This window comes from Microtus oregoni, unplaced genomic scaffold (genome assembly GCF_018167655.1).
Source record: "Microtus oregoni isolate MIOR12 unplaced genomic scaffold, Mior012 000004F_ref0000308, whole genome shotgun sequence".
Classification (NCBI taxonomy): Eukaryota; Metazoa; Chordata; class Mammalia; order Rodentia; family Cricetidae; genus Microtus; species Microtus oregoni.
Genome location: NW_024543063.1, coordinates 4477695 through 4490865, shown reverse-complemented (window position 1 = coordinate 4490865; position 13171 = coordinate 4477695). Strand labels below are relative to the sequence as shown.

At 46.6% G+C, this 13171-nt stretch overlaps 1 protein-coding gene across 9 annotated transcripts in view; it reads right to left on the bottom strand.

Moving 5' to 3' along the window:
* The window catches only part of Hdac4 (histone deacetylase 4), a 257499-nt gene that overhangs the window by 94499 nt on the left and 149829 nt on the right, over positions 1–13171 (bottom strand). For 8 of the 9 annotated variants that reach the window (XM_041649679.1, XM_041649678.1, XM_041649681.1 and 5 more), the window contains one exon: positions 4290–4531. In XM_041649679.1, coding sequence (XP_041505613.1) covers positions 4290–4531 — 242 coding nt within the window. Of the gene's footprint in view, positions 1–4289; positions 4532–13171 lie in introns of those variants that run through there. The other variant, XM_041649686.1, reaches the window with a different exon arrangement.

The window sequence follows — 13171 nt, the reverse complement described above, 5'->3', positions numbered from 1 at the left end:
TACACAGGTTAGAGTCACCTAAGAGGAGGTAACCCACTTGAGAAAATGCTTCCATAACACTGGGCTGTAGGCAAGCCTGTAGTGTATTTTCTTAATGAGTGATTGATATGGGTGAGGCCATCCCTGGGCTGGTAGTCCTGGGTTCTATAAGAAAGCAGGCTGAGCAGGCCACAGGGAGCAAGCCAGTAAGCAGCACTCCTCCATGACCTCTGCATCAGCTCCTGCCTTCAGGTTCCTGTCCTAAGTTCCTGTTCTGATACACTATCAATGATAGACTACATAAGCCAAATAAACCTTTTCCTCCCCAACTTGTTTTTGTTTATGGTGTTTAATCACAGTAATAGTAACCCAAACTAAGATATGCAGAAATGTGGGAGAGGATAGAGAGGCCAATGAAGTAAGGACAGATGGTCCAGGAGTGTCCCTGGTCTTGTCCTTCAGGCTCTAAGAGGAGTGGTCACTGCCTCTTGCTTTGGACACCTGGCTAACATGCTGTAGTACCAGCCCCACAGCAAGTTCTTAGGCACAAGAGTCTTATATCACGGCAGTGTGGAAGCTTTTCTCTTATATCACGGCAGTGTGGAAGCTTTTCTCTGCTCCACAGCAATGTGGATGCTCTCTAATCTTTCAGTGGCTTCTCTCCCAGCCTCTCAGGATGCATCTATGTCTATCCTAGGTTGCACACCCTGGCATTTTCTGAGTAAGTTGTCTTGGAAAGTCAGTTTCTGTGTCACTCATTTTAGACTGGTCATCAGCCCCCAAGGTTGGGAGACTGGATCTACATAGGAAACTCAATACCAGGAAAGGGAGAAACTATGAATGCCAGAAAAACCAACAGCTGCACAGTGCATGTATGACAGTCACAGTATCAAACATTTAATTCTTTAGACAGAAGGACAGATGAGGCACACCAGGCTTAGAAGGAGCAGCCCATACATGTACACTCAGGATGCAGTCAGTGCATGAGCAATCTTCCCCCAAAGAAGAGAATTTCTGTACCAAGTTTTGATGGAGGATAAGGCTAGCCATGTGCCTCAGGTCAGTTCTGGGGCCTGAAGTCTCTGTAGAGCAGCAGAGAGGCAGGGCGTACTGCTACCTGCTAAACCCACACTACTTTTGAAGTAGAGACACTAAGAACATATTTTTTTTTAATTTATTTGGTAAATACTTCTAAATACTAAAAATAATGCTGAAAACCCACAAGGTAACTATTCTAGGCCACTGTCTTGATCTTACATTGTTCCTGGGTCTGAACAACCTTTACAGGGGGCAATTTCCAGCTAATGATATATAACACTACCCCTCCATTCAGCCTGCACCTGCCCCCCCTCCTTGGGCTGGAGAGAAATTAATGTTACAAGGAAATGAGCAGAAGAACAAGGCTTACAGCAGGGATAGTGATTCTGAGAACTACAACCCCTGGAAAGACATTGTTTACCCCAAATTAACAACTGAAGTTTTACTTTAAAAACTACTCTTGTTCCAATTATAAATTCCATTCAAATTTACTGATGATTTAATGACACTAATTAGATTGTGTGTTCAAGAAATCTGTCTGACAAACACCACTGCCAAGTGTCGTTAACAATATGATGGCATGAAGAGAGTTTAAACCATCAAAACAAAAGACTGCTAATGCAATGACACAATTATATACTCTAAAGGCTTTTATGGTTTCAATTTTAATGAAGAATTAAAGCACACAAAAAATGTAACCTTAAATTTCTATGATTCTCAAGCCTTGTCTCAAAGGCTAGCATAGGTTTCTAGGCCTACAACATCTCTCCTGTGGTCTAGAACTTTGTGGTAGAAAGAAATGGTTCCAGGGACTCATCTGAGCTGACACTAGGCACCTGGATGCTAAGCAAGGACACCCTCCCTGGCTGATGGGACCCTAACTTAAGGTCCTTGTTTATACCTCTTGCTACTGCTCTAAAAACAGGCAGGGAGATTTACTTCTGAGACTCTTATTGTTTGAACCATGGGAACATCTAATCAATTGACAGAACAAGAACACAAAGCTACTCTTCCCTACACCTGACAAAGCCTCCCACTGCACATCTAGCCCTGTCTTCCTGTCACACTGCACACTGCTGGCAAGGACCCTGCGAGGCTATGGCTATTGTAGAGAATAAGACAAGCAGTCTGGTGAGATGGCATTCAGTCACCTCCACACCAGGGTCAGTGGGTGCCATTACTTGGAATGACTTCTTCTGTTTTCGAGCTGGCACATGGCCCCTGCCTGAGGCCAGCCTCAAACATCCAACTTCAAAGCCTCTTTTTTTCTAGTCCTGGAAAACAGGGCCCCATGGGAAGTGGGCCTGGTCATCCACAGCAGAGCACTGAGCAGCAAGGCTTTCTTTCCTAGACCTGATGTTGACCTCTCCTAGGAGGCGGGAAAGGATTAGGGGTGTGAAGAGCCTGTGCTGGTGGGAGATCTTAACCAGCCCACCCCAAACCCAAGAGAACAGAGCAGTAGCAGTAGCAGCAGCAGGAATAGCCCCAGGACAATTAACATAGCAAACATCAAAATACCAAAGACCCTGGCCTCCTTGCAGACAGCTCTCAGAGCTCTGGGTGAAGTTTCCTAGATCCTCTGCCCAACCAGGACAATGTTCTCAGCACACACATTCCTGAAAGGCACCTAGAGTTGTTACTGGGCCTGAGCACCACGGTAAGCAGTGCTCTGTAATTTGTTATCTGAACCAGGAAATAGTCCTGTGCAGGCTCCTCAGCAATCCACATCATGGCCTACAGAGGACCCTCCCATGGTTTGAGACTACTCTGGTGATGGCAGCACTGCAGAGGTGGTTAATACAATCCAGGCTCAAGGGTCTTAGATGCAGGGGCTCCATCTTGGTCCTACTGGGTGAGCAAGGTGGTTCTGGGAAAGTACTGCTAGAAGTAAGTAACCACCATACATCCTCCATTCCAAGCCCAGCTAGGCCTCAGATGACACTACCCTGACCAACACAGGACCCAGTGGCTGCTCTTGAGTTCCTCACCAGCAAAAAAACACTGTGGCAGAAACCGTGATGTGTTGGGTGATTTTGATACACAACTGTGGGCAACTTGTACAACTGGTATGGGAGGCTTTTGCTTTAATGTGACTATTGCAAAATGTAGTTTCTACTGGACTGATGGAGGAAGGTCATTGGCTAATAAAGAAACTGCCTTGGCCCATTTGATAGGCCTGCCTTTAGGTGGGTGGAGTAAACAGAACAGAATGCTGGGAGGAAGAGGAAGTGAGCTCAGACTCGATAGATCTCCTCTCTGGGGCAGACACGATGAAGCTCCGACCCAGGATGGACGTAGGCTAGAATCTTCCTAGTAAGCGCACCTTGGGGTGCTACACACATAAATAGAAATGGGAAATCAAGATGTAAGAATCAGCCAGTAAGAAGCTAGAGCACATGGGCCAGGCAGTGTTTAAATGAATACAATTTGTGTGTTGTTATTTTGGGGCATAAGCTAGCTAGGTGGCAGGAATGCAGCCCGCAGCTCCCTCTACACTGGACAGTGTGGCTCAGCATGGTTTTCAGTAGAGACATTCCTGGCCTTACAGCTTTACCCTATAACATCTACATGTATGTTTCTTTCCAACTTATTTAATTTTAAATTCTGGGATCAGATTAAGCAACTGTATAGAGTAGGCATCATAAAGGTCTTTGTTAACAGTTTCTTTTGCGGGCGGTGAAGGAGTCAGTTATGAAAGGTCAGTGGGAAAATCTGAGAAAAACCACAATGAACCCTGAGTCCTCTGAGGTGTCCGTCACTTTCTGGCCTGTTTTCCCCCTGGCCATTTTCCTACCTGGGCATGCATTTTTAGAAGACAACTTCTACACTGTGTGTCCTCTGCAGAAGCCGTAAGGCCTAGGACATTTGCAGCAACCTTATGGTAAGGGTCACCTGGATCTTGGGCCTTGACACTCTGTGAGTAAGACTGGGTCTTGGGGACAGAAGGAATCACATACCACACAGAGGATATATCTAGTTCTCAGGTCTTAGCATTCCATGGATGATGCCAATCCTGGGGACAGAGGAGCAAGTGTCACCCAGAAAGCATCTGGTCCATAGGTCTGAGCACTAGTTGGGTGATGTCCATTCTGGGTACAGAAAGAGCAGCTGTCACCTATCTACACCTCAGCACTAGATGAAATCACACCAATCATGGGGAAGAAGAAGCAGGGGTCACCCAGAGGATAGCTAGTCCACATGTCTCAGCACTCCAGTAAACATACCCTGGGCAGAAGGACAGGTATGACACAGAGCCCAAGGATGCTTCTCACCTTGATATGCTCATGCAGCTGGGCCTCATGCTGTCGGGACAGTTGCTCATGCTGCCGCTGGAACTCAGCAATGAGAATCTGCCTCTGGATCTGCTGCTTCTGTTTCAGTGCTAGAAGCTCCTGCTGTAGCTGCTGCTCCCGCAGTGCAGGTTCCAAGGGCAGCGAAAACTGGTGGTCCAGGCGCAGGTCCATGGGTACTGCTGCAGGGGCCACTTGCAGAGGCAGCGCTGTAGCCACGTCCACTATGGAGAGAGCACAACAAAGAAGAGAATGGGTCACTGAGGCAGCAAGGCGAGCCTTGGGGTCTGGGTCCCTTCTTCCCTGTAAAGCCTAGATGTCAACTATCAAGGGGTGTTGGTGGCCCAAAGGGCACCTGGTATTCTTTGGCCAATGGTCTGACAGGCTATGGTCTGTACAAGGCTCAAGGATTCTGGGCTCTGTCCTCAAGCACAAAGATCTCAGGGCAGTGGCAGATCTAGCTAGGAGACATACTTGCACCGAGTTATTACTCTCCACCCTTTGCCAAAGGGGGAGGCCCCACTCTCAAAGGACCCCATTGCAGATCCAAAGGCTCATCTGACGTCATACTGAAAAGTCAATAAAGGGAAACTAGAGCAAAATGCTCCGCTTAGCCATGCAAGGAGCCAAGTGCCAGTACTTGGATGGGCAAACCGCCTGTACTTTGCTTCTGCCCCTTCTCCTAATGAAGCCACTGCAGAGCTATGTATGAGACTCAAGAACAGTGTGTGCCATAGAAGTGGTCCAGATAGACACTCAAGCAGAGAGCTTGTTGCCATGGTAAAATGAGAACCCTCTTGAAAAACATGTTTACCCAACCGACTGCAGCCAATAAAGTGTGCTCCTGGCGGGCAGCATGAGCGTTCATCAGGGTGGCTTCTGCACTCACACTGAGCCCATGTTTTGCCAAGGAGAGGCCACCGTGATTCTGATTTAAAGCAGAAGCTGAGTCAGTATCAGTGTTTACTTACAAAATTAATTTCAAATTAAAGCAAGAGAAACAATGTGGAGGAAAGGTAAGCTTTAAGTTACCAACACAGGGTCAGAGAGATGGCTAAGTGTGTGAGTAAAGGAACCTGACATCACACCTGATAACTTGAGTTCAATCCCCAACATCCACACAATGGAAGTAGGGAACCAACTCTTGAACGCTATCCTCTAACTTTTACAAGTGTGCCACAGCATACATGACCTACCTACCCCCCAAAATGCACATATGCAAACACAAAAAATTTTTAAAACATAATTAACGATAAAAGAATAAATTACCAACTTGTTGAGCAGCCCCTCTCCTGTCAGAGGCTGTTATGAACACTGTGTTATGCACAGGCTCCTTGGAACTAGAACGTTCTAAACACAGTGAAGTGCTACTACAGTACCTGTCCACAGGCAGCTCTGCAGATGTTCGCTCGGTTAAGGCAAAAAAGCCCTGTAGACCCTACCTCCCGACTGCCCTGTATGCAATGCTTCCTCTGCCCACACACAAGCACTGAGTCCAAGGAAAGGAGGTAAGAGCACTGTCTTCTGGAAGGGACTCAGTTTAGAGTTCAAGTGCAGCACTGGTGGCAGGTGCCTGACATCCAGCTCCTGGCCCTTATGCACTTGGCCTTGCCTGCAATTCTTTCTAATCGTGGCTATCCTATACCCTTTCTTCTTGCTAAATTCTTAGGGTTTTCTACTCGCAAATTCAGGGGGGTCTTGGACCAAGACCTGCCTGAAGCCCTCTTCCTGGGTAAGCCATGTTTGACAATCTTGAGCCACAGACTTGAGTAAGAATGTGCTTGTTTCTTTTGGTCCCTGGCATTCCTGTAGCCACTCCCACACAGCAACTCCCAAAGCTGGCCTCAGAGGATCCCTGGTCCCAGGATTCTTCCTTGTCCTTCTAGAGTAAAGATGGGAAGAGAGCTAACAGTCACCAGAACCCTGGTGTTCTGCCTCAAGATACAGCTCCCCTGGAGCAGAGTCCAGGAGACCAAGGAGGAGGTGGAGGTATAACCATAATGAAGACTCCCTTGGGTTCCCCAATGAAGTGGCCATCTTCCCATCCTAGGCCCCTGCACCAACCTGGCTTGTGGTCTGGCCCTGTGGTCTCCACTAAATCCTCCAAGACAGACTGACAGAGGGGTAGGAGCAGACAGAACCCAAGAAATACCCAGGCCTTGGGCCAGCAGCCTGCTTAGCCACAAGAACACCCAGCAACCATAAAGCAACTGGAGATCCTCAAGTCCAACAAAACCCTGCTGTGGCCCATGAGCTAACCTCTCCTACCAAGCTCAGTGAAGCTCAGCCAAGACTTCGGCTCCTCATCATCAGTGAGGCAAGGCTTTGGCTACTTACAGGGACGTTTGCACTTTCTGTATCTTGGCTCGAGCTAGGTACACTAGAAGCTTTTTAGTTGATGTATGCTTGCTCCATGGACAAGGCTCTCTCTCACACAGGAACAAGGACTGGCTTACTCATCTTTCTGTTTTGTCTTTTTTTTCTATCTCTTTTATTACAAAATAAAACAAGATGGAAAAATACAAACAATGAAGGTGTTATAAAACAATATTATTTCTATGTTTACTCAGTTTCCCTTTTAAGGATAATACACTCTAGAGGGTAAGGAATTAAAGGGGATGCCTTCCTGAAGGAGTCTCAGGGCGAGCTTCTTCATCAGGGGCTGGCTGTGCTGTCCGACTGAACAGCAGGTAACAGCAGGTACTTCTTGCTGGGGTTTTACCTATCCCTTATTTTGAACTCACAGACATGATCCTTTAACCTGTCAATTTTATGGTTAAATGAGACTGCCTCAAGCTGCCCCTGACTGCCTGGCATAAGTCACATCATCTTTCTTAGTTATAGACACATATGATCCTTGATGGGCTTAGTCTATGGCCACTTTATTTTAGAATGTGAGTCAACTAGGGGTGAAAACTAGCCTACAATCAATCAATCATCAATCAATCAATCAATCACTCACTCACTCACTCACTCAATCAATCAGTCAATCATATATTCTTAGTGTCTAGTTAAGCAGTGTTAGTTTAGCTTAAATAAAAATCCATGAAAAATTAATGAAACCATGACACTGTCTCACAGTTTGAAAACTATCTTTTCCTGTGTGTTACCTCACTTGGCTCTGGGGAAGAGGGCAGGTGGGACTTTTGCTATAATTTTGCTGACATGACCTAAGATTTATATATTAACAGACTATATCAAAGATGTTGGGCACAAGAGCATGCTATCTGCCCATTTCTATTTTTCATAGAGAGGTACCAGTAGGAATGCCTAACATTTCTTTAGAAAAATAAATACAAAACCTTTAAAAGGATTGCTTTGGTTAACTTCAAGAACATGACAGGCCAATCATTTCTACTAATGTATCTATACAGTGATAACAAGGATGGTGGAACTAGAGAGATGACTTAGAGCTTAAACGCACTTGCTGCCCTTCTAAAGGGCCAGATTTCAGTTTCCAGCACTCATGCTAAGTGGCTCACAACTGCCTATAATAACTCCAGCTCCAAGGGCTCTAACACCTTCCTCTGGCCTCTGTGGGGCACAATTGGTACAGAACTGAATGCTTAGGGACTAGCAGGGCAGGGTGTGCAGAGGGCAGTTGGGGATGGGATGAACAGCTCCAGGCAGTGGCAAGACCAGGCTGCTCAACTGCTCCTTATCAGTCACAGGGCAGAATGATAACCAGCTGGGGCGATTTCTATAGTAGTACTTTGGCACTGAGGCTAGCCTTAGAGCCTGTTACAAGGAAAGTACATTCACACTTGGTCCAAAGGATACTAATGTGAGTGCGGTAACAACTGAAGCTCTTTCTTCAGCCAGAGGCCAACTATACAGCACTGATATTTTTCCCATGGGAACATAACCAGTGTAGCCCCTGACCTGCGGGTCAAGGCTGGTCAGCACCCCACCAAGGAATGTAAAAGGGTCACTGGATTCTCTGAACAACAGTCAGTATGTGTGACTGAATGTGGGCAGGGTATACTCTGAAGAATGGGGGAGGACACACTCCAAAGGTGCTTGCCATGCACTGACTACAGCTTTGTCGTAACAAACTAAAGCTGAGGACAAAGTGGAGCAGATCGTATTGCTTGTTTTGAATTTTGTTGCTTCTTCACTCAATATGCTCAGTTTACTGATGTTTTAGTTCCTAAGGCACTAAATTTAAAGCTGTGTTTGAAACTGTAACCTTGGGTATTTAAGGTGCCCTAAATTTGTAAGCCAGACTGAAAGATGGATGAAATGTTAGCATATCCACCACACAGGATGAACAAGTTAAGACTGCTGGACCCTCTCTTTACTCAAGAATCACCCATGCTTACTGCCCCAAATGTATCTGAACTTCCTGGACAGGTACCATCCATCCCAAAGGTCAATTTTTGCCCAGATCTTCTTTTGCATTCCTGCATGAAATGCATGATGGCCATTCCCTGTTCCCTAACTTCCAGCAGCCCAACAACTGAAGAGGAAGCAAGGGCAGGACTAGTTCCAAGTCCTCCTGTCCTGGGCTCTGTGCAGGCTACAGATCTCTGAGGGGTAACTACACTGGGGGGTTGAAGAGAAAGGGGTATCACTTCCACAGTTCAAGCAACATGAAGTAAGAAAGACCCATGTGAGAGGCCACTGAGCCCACTCCTCAAGTCCACAGTAGGCCTGGGCTCAACTGTTGTACATGAAGAGCAGAGGGAGTGGTGCTGGGAGCCAACACTGTCTTCAGTGAAGTCTGCCAGTGAGCTGCAAGAAGCATCTCCAAATGTTGGGAAGGGACAGAAACACTGCCTTGGCCTGCGTCCCAAAGTGCCAATTAGAACTTCACTCTTGGCTACAGAAATTGAAAGGAAGCAGAAGATTAAAGGTCCTTTGTTACCTGCAACTCACATCCCATAGCTAGCTACTGTTGTTGCTTCCTCTCAAGTAAGGTCACTTTGGCAGACACAAAATGAGGCCTGGAATCCACACAACAAGCAAGGAGACTAGGCCAAGGGCTCTTGAGAACATGGCCTGCCCACCCCCACAGCCATCATCAGGAGGCCAAGAGGCGTGGCTGTAGCCCAGCTCAATTGCCAGTTGCAGAGACCGAGGCCATGGTCCCCATTCACTCATGAGAGCATGGCCCTGGAAGTTGCGTCAAGAATGACTTGTGCTATTTCTGTATCAAAACCACTGGAAATGCCACGAGTTCCCAACAGAGGCTGCTGGGCTTTTGACCCAGGACTCTACAAGAAGAAAACGAAATCCCCTCTTCTTAAAGAACACAGAATCAAAACAAAACCGCCTGTATTCTCAGAAATATTCTATGGAGGGTTGAAAACTCCTCCATAGGCTGTGCTTTGAAAAAGCTTATCAATACAATTGGACCTATGACGTCAGTGAGGACACAAAGACCACATTCAGTGCTCTAAGGAGAAAGACAGGTCTGCTGGGAGCAAGCCCTCCTACAGGAAAAGCCTCCTGCTCTCCCTCCCAGTCCTGCTTTCCATTACGTGGGTCACTCCTCTCTCACTGACACCACTTCACACCATCACACAGACACAGAAAGAAAGCAGCTCTGTTCAGGAAACACATGAGAGCCAAGGGTCGCCTCAGTAAAGAATAACTCATTCAGCTCCAGGGAAAAATAATAGATATTTCAACTACGGAACCATGGCTTCCTCTCACTGACATTTGCCTATATGGGGGTGGGGAGAGTTACTCTAACTCTTGCTGGCTTATGACCCCTCCCTGGAATGTTCATCTTCAAGTGTTTGGGGGCAACTTCAAAAGCACACAAAACAAGGCCAGAGAAATGGCTTAGAGGGTGGATGTGAAGAGCTGGGTTCCAGCCTCTGACCACATGGTAGAAGGAAAACCAATGAGTACAATGGACATGCATACACAAAATAAAGAACTGCTTTTTCAGAGTACACAAATCAGAGAGAACCATGCTATGGACCCCTCCACAGGGTCCTTCACATACCTTCTCCACATCTATCCATACTTCTTCCTTCACACCATTTTAATAGTACACATCTGGAAGATTCTTATAGAACAGTAAGATACTGTCAGCATATCCCAATAAATCAGTAAGAATTCCATGTTATCAGCATCAGAAAGTCACCCCACTCTTTAGGGTCTTATGCTCTATTTGAATCAGGACCTAGTTAGATCAAGCACTGCCAGAAAACTGTATCTCCCAAAGCCACTGTAATCTACCAGCATATGTGAAGGAACATGTTTACATGAGCGCCAGTGTGTGTGCACATGCACACACGTGCACGCACGCACACACAAACACACACACACACACACACACACACACACACACACACACCCCAGCTGGAGATGCTGGCTACCTGCCCTGTACTTCTACTGATGACGCTTGCCTAGATCAATGAACTCCGGCCCTGGCTTTCTGTCAACTGTATGTTCTTAGGGCCTGGCAGATTTGGCTGTGATTTTCCAGCAAGAGCTGGGGTGCCTAGTGACAGGCGACTGAGACAGCCCAGGTGGGTGTTAGCAGCTAACCATGACTGCTGCCAATAGCACTCTTCTGGTTCTTCAGTTGCTTCTTCATGTGTTTGTTGGGGTCTTTCTATAAAAGCTCTCTGTCACTGACAAAGGGTTTTATAAGACAGGCAGGACAAGCGTCCCCCCCCCCCACTTTTTTTTTGGTCTAAGTTTTAAAAATGATGAGTGGTCTTGCAGTGTGGGTGGTATATTTTACAATGTCCTATGTCGTAATGACCTGTGTCTCTCTTAGCTGCACATCTCAAAGATACTCCAACAGTCCTGTCCTCAGTCACAGAGAGTCTTGGGGTTGGCCCAAGTTCTGAACCACAAAGGTTTCAGAATAGCTCTATTCTGATGGGACATGATGGCCTATTCTTAAACATTTCCTAGCCTTGATGTGTGTCACATGTTTAGCAACCAGACTGGCTACTGAGTGCTATTATGGGATGGGACTTAGGACATATTATGTTCTTACTGTCATTCCTGCACATTTCTGAAGTGAATGAAACTGCACGTGTGTTCCATCCTCCCTTGGAACTTCAGAGCACACAACTTATTAAAACTATCACTCACAAAGACTGAAAAGCCCTATCTAGACTCCACTCAAAATTCTGATTTATCTGCAATATCCTCTCGTCCAAAGATGTCTGAAATGGAATTCCGATCATTTAATGTGCATGTGAGCATGCAGGTGCAGATGTACGGAGGAGGTAGGGTGGAAATGTCGAAAGCACTTTCCAAGGTAAACATCTAAGAATGTTTTGTAGGGAGCAGGCACAACACAGTGGCATTCCCTGAGGCTCACAGACAGGGAGGTCTTCTGTAACAACTTTCTTTGCCTCACTGCAACCCTTATATGTAATGCTAAGAAACTCTGTTAACAATTCACCAGAATAGAAATCATGCTTGAAAAGGAAAACAGCGATGATACAAACAGAGGAAGCTTTGTGTTCTTTTCTTTTCAGCTGAAACCAAAATGCAAAGAAAGGTATTTGTGTGTGCAGATATGGGAAGGTTTCCATTTGGCACTGGGCAGGAGAGACACATACTAAACACAGCTTATGTTACATGTAATCTCTGAGTCGAGTCTTCCATGAACAGTTCCAGAAGCCAGTAACAGGCAGCACACTTTTCTAGGCACTGATTCACCTCACATTTCTGTCTTCTGGAATGGAAAGTAAGAAACACTGCTCCAGCTAGAAACAGGCAGCCCCCTTTTCTTCCTGTTATCATGGTCCATACCATGCCTTGCCTGTAGGCTGGCCTGCTGGAAACTATATGCATGTGTATATTGACTTATTCATGTGCATAAGGATTCCACAGAAGTCAGTGCAACTGTGTCCTATCAGGCACGTGGGAAATGTAAGACACGTTGCTTAGATAAATTGCTCAAGGACCACAAGCCCCGGCATCAGGAATCCTAAGGAATTTGTACAGGCCAAGGACAGCTAGGATTCACAGCTTAGCCAGGGCAGCAATTCTTAGGGTGGGCAGAGGCAGGAACCAAGCCAAGGCCCAGGCCCCATCATCCCACTGCTGCCAGCTAGCCTCTGGGGCCCCCACTGCACTGACAGAATCTGGGAACCCTACAGCTTGAGAGTCCATGTTCTGGAACCGATATTCCACTATCACAACCTCCCTTTCAGCAGAAATGTATGATAAAACACCAGCTGAGTCCCTCACTAAATGACCTGCAGGAGGGCTTGCCTGGCCACGGGCACCTCCTTTTAGCTGAGACTTGGGTTCTATTCTTAACCAGAGGCTGATTCTCAACTACTGCTGGGATAGATCGCCTGCAGCTTGAGGACCACAGATGCATTCTCTTTCCTGAACAGCTCCTGTGCTCAGGAGTAGCCACCTACTTACCCAACCCTAGGAAAAACAGGAACAGCAGGAAAATCCTGCCCAGCCCTACTGTAGACTGGAGGTGGAAAAGAGAATCCTTGAAATGTTATTTTCACTATTGAAACAAAAGGCTACGTTAACACCAGGTGTATCTCCCTCTGAGGTCTCCTTCTCCCCACCCAGTGCTTACCTCATTCACTTGCACCACTCTCCTAAATAAAGGACATGCTTTTCCAGGCAGAAAAAGGCCCAAGTGAACCACAAACAAAGGGCAGTGTCATCACACTGAGCCAAAACAGCTGTTGGCAAACAAGGTGATCCTCTGTGGGTTTGTGCCTTTCGTATTCAGTGGGGTGATCCTCCATGGCCTCCTGCAGACAGCCACAGAACACAAGGCCAGAGAGTGGCAACACCCACATCTGAGAGCTGACTCACAGGGTCTAGAGGCAGGAGACCTGCTCTTCAAGATCTCCAGTATGGAACTAAGATACAAGAAGACACGCAGGCATAGAGATGGCAAGGCAGTGGCA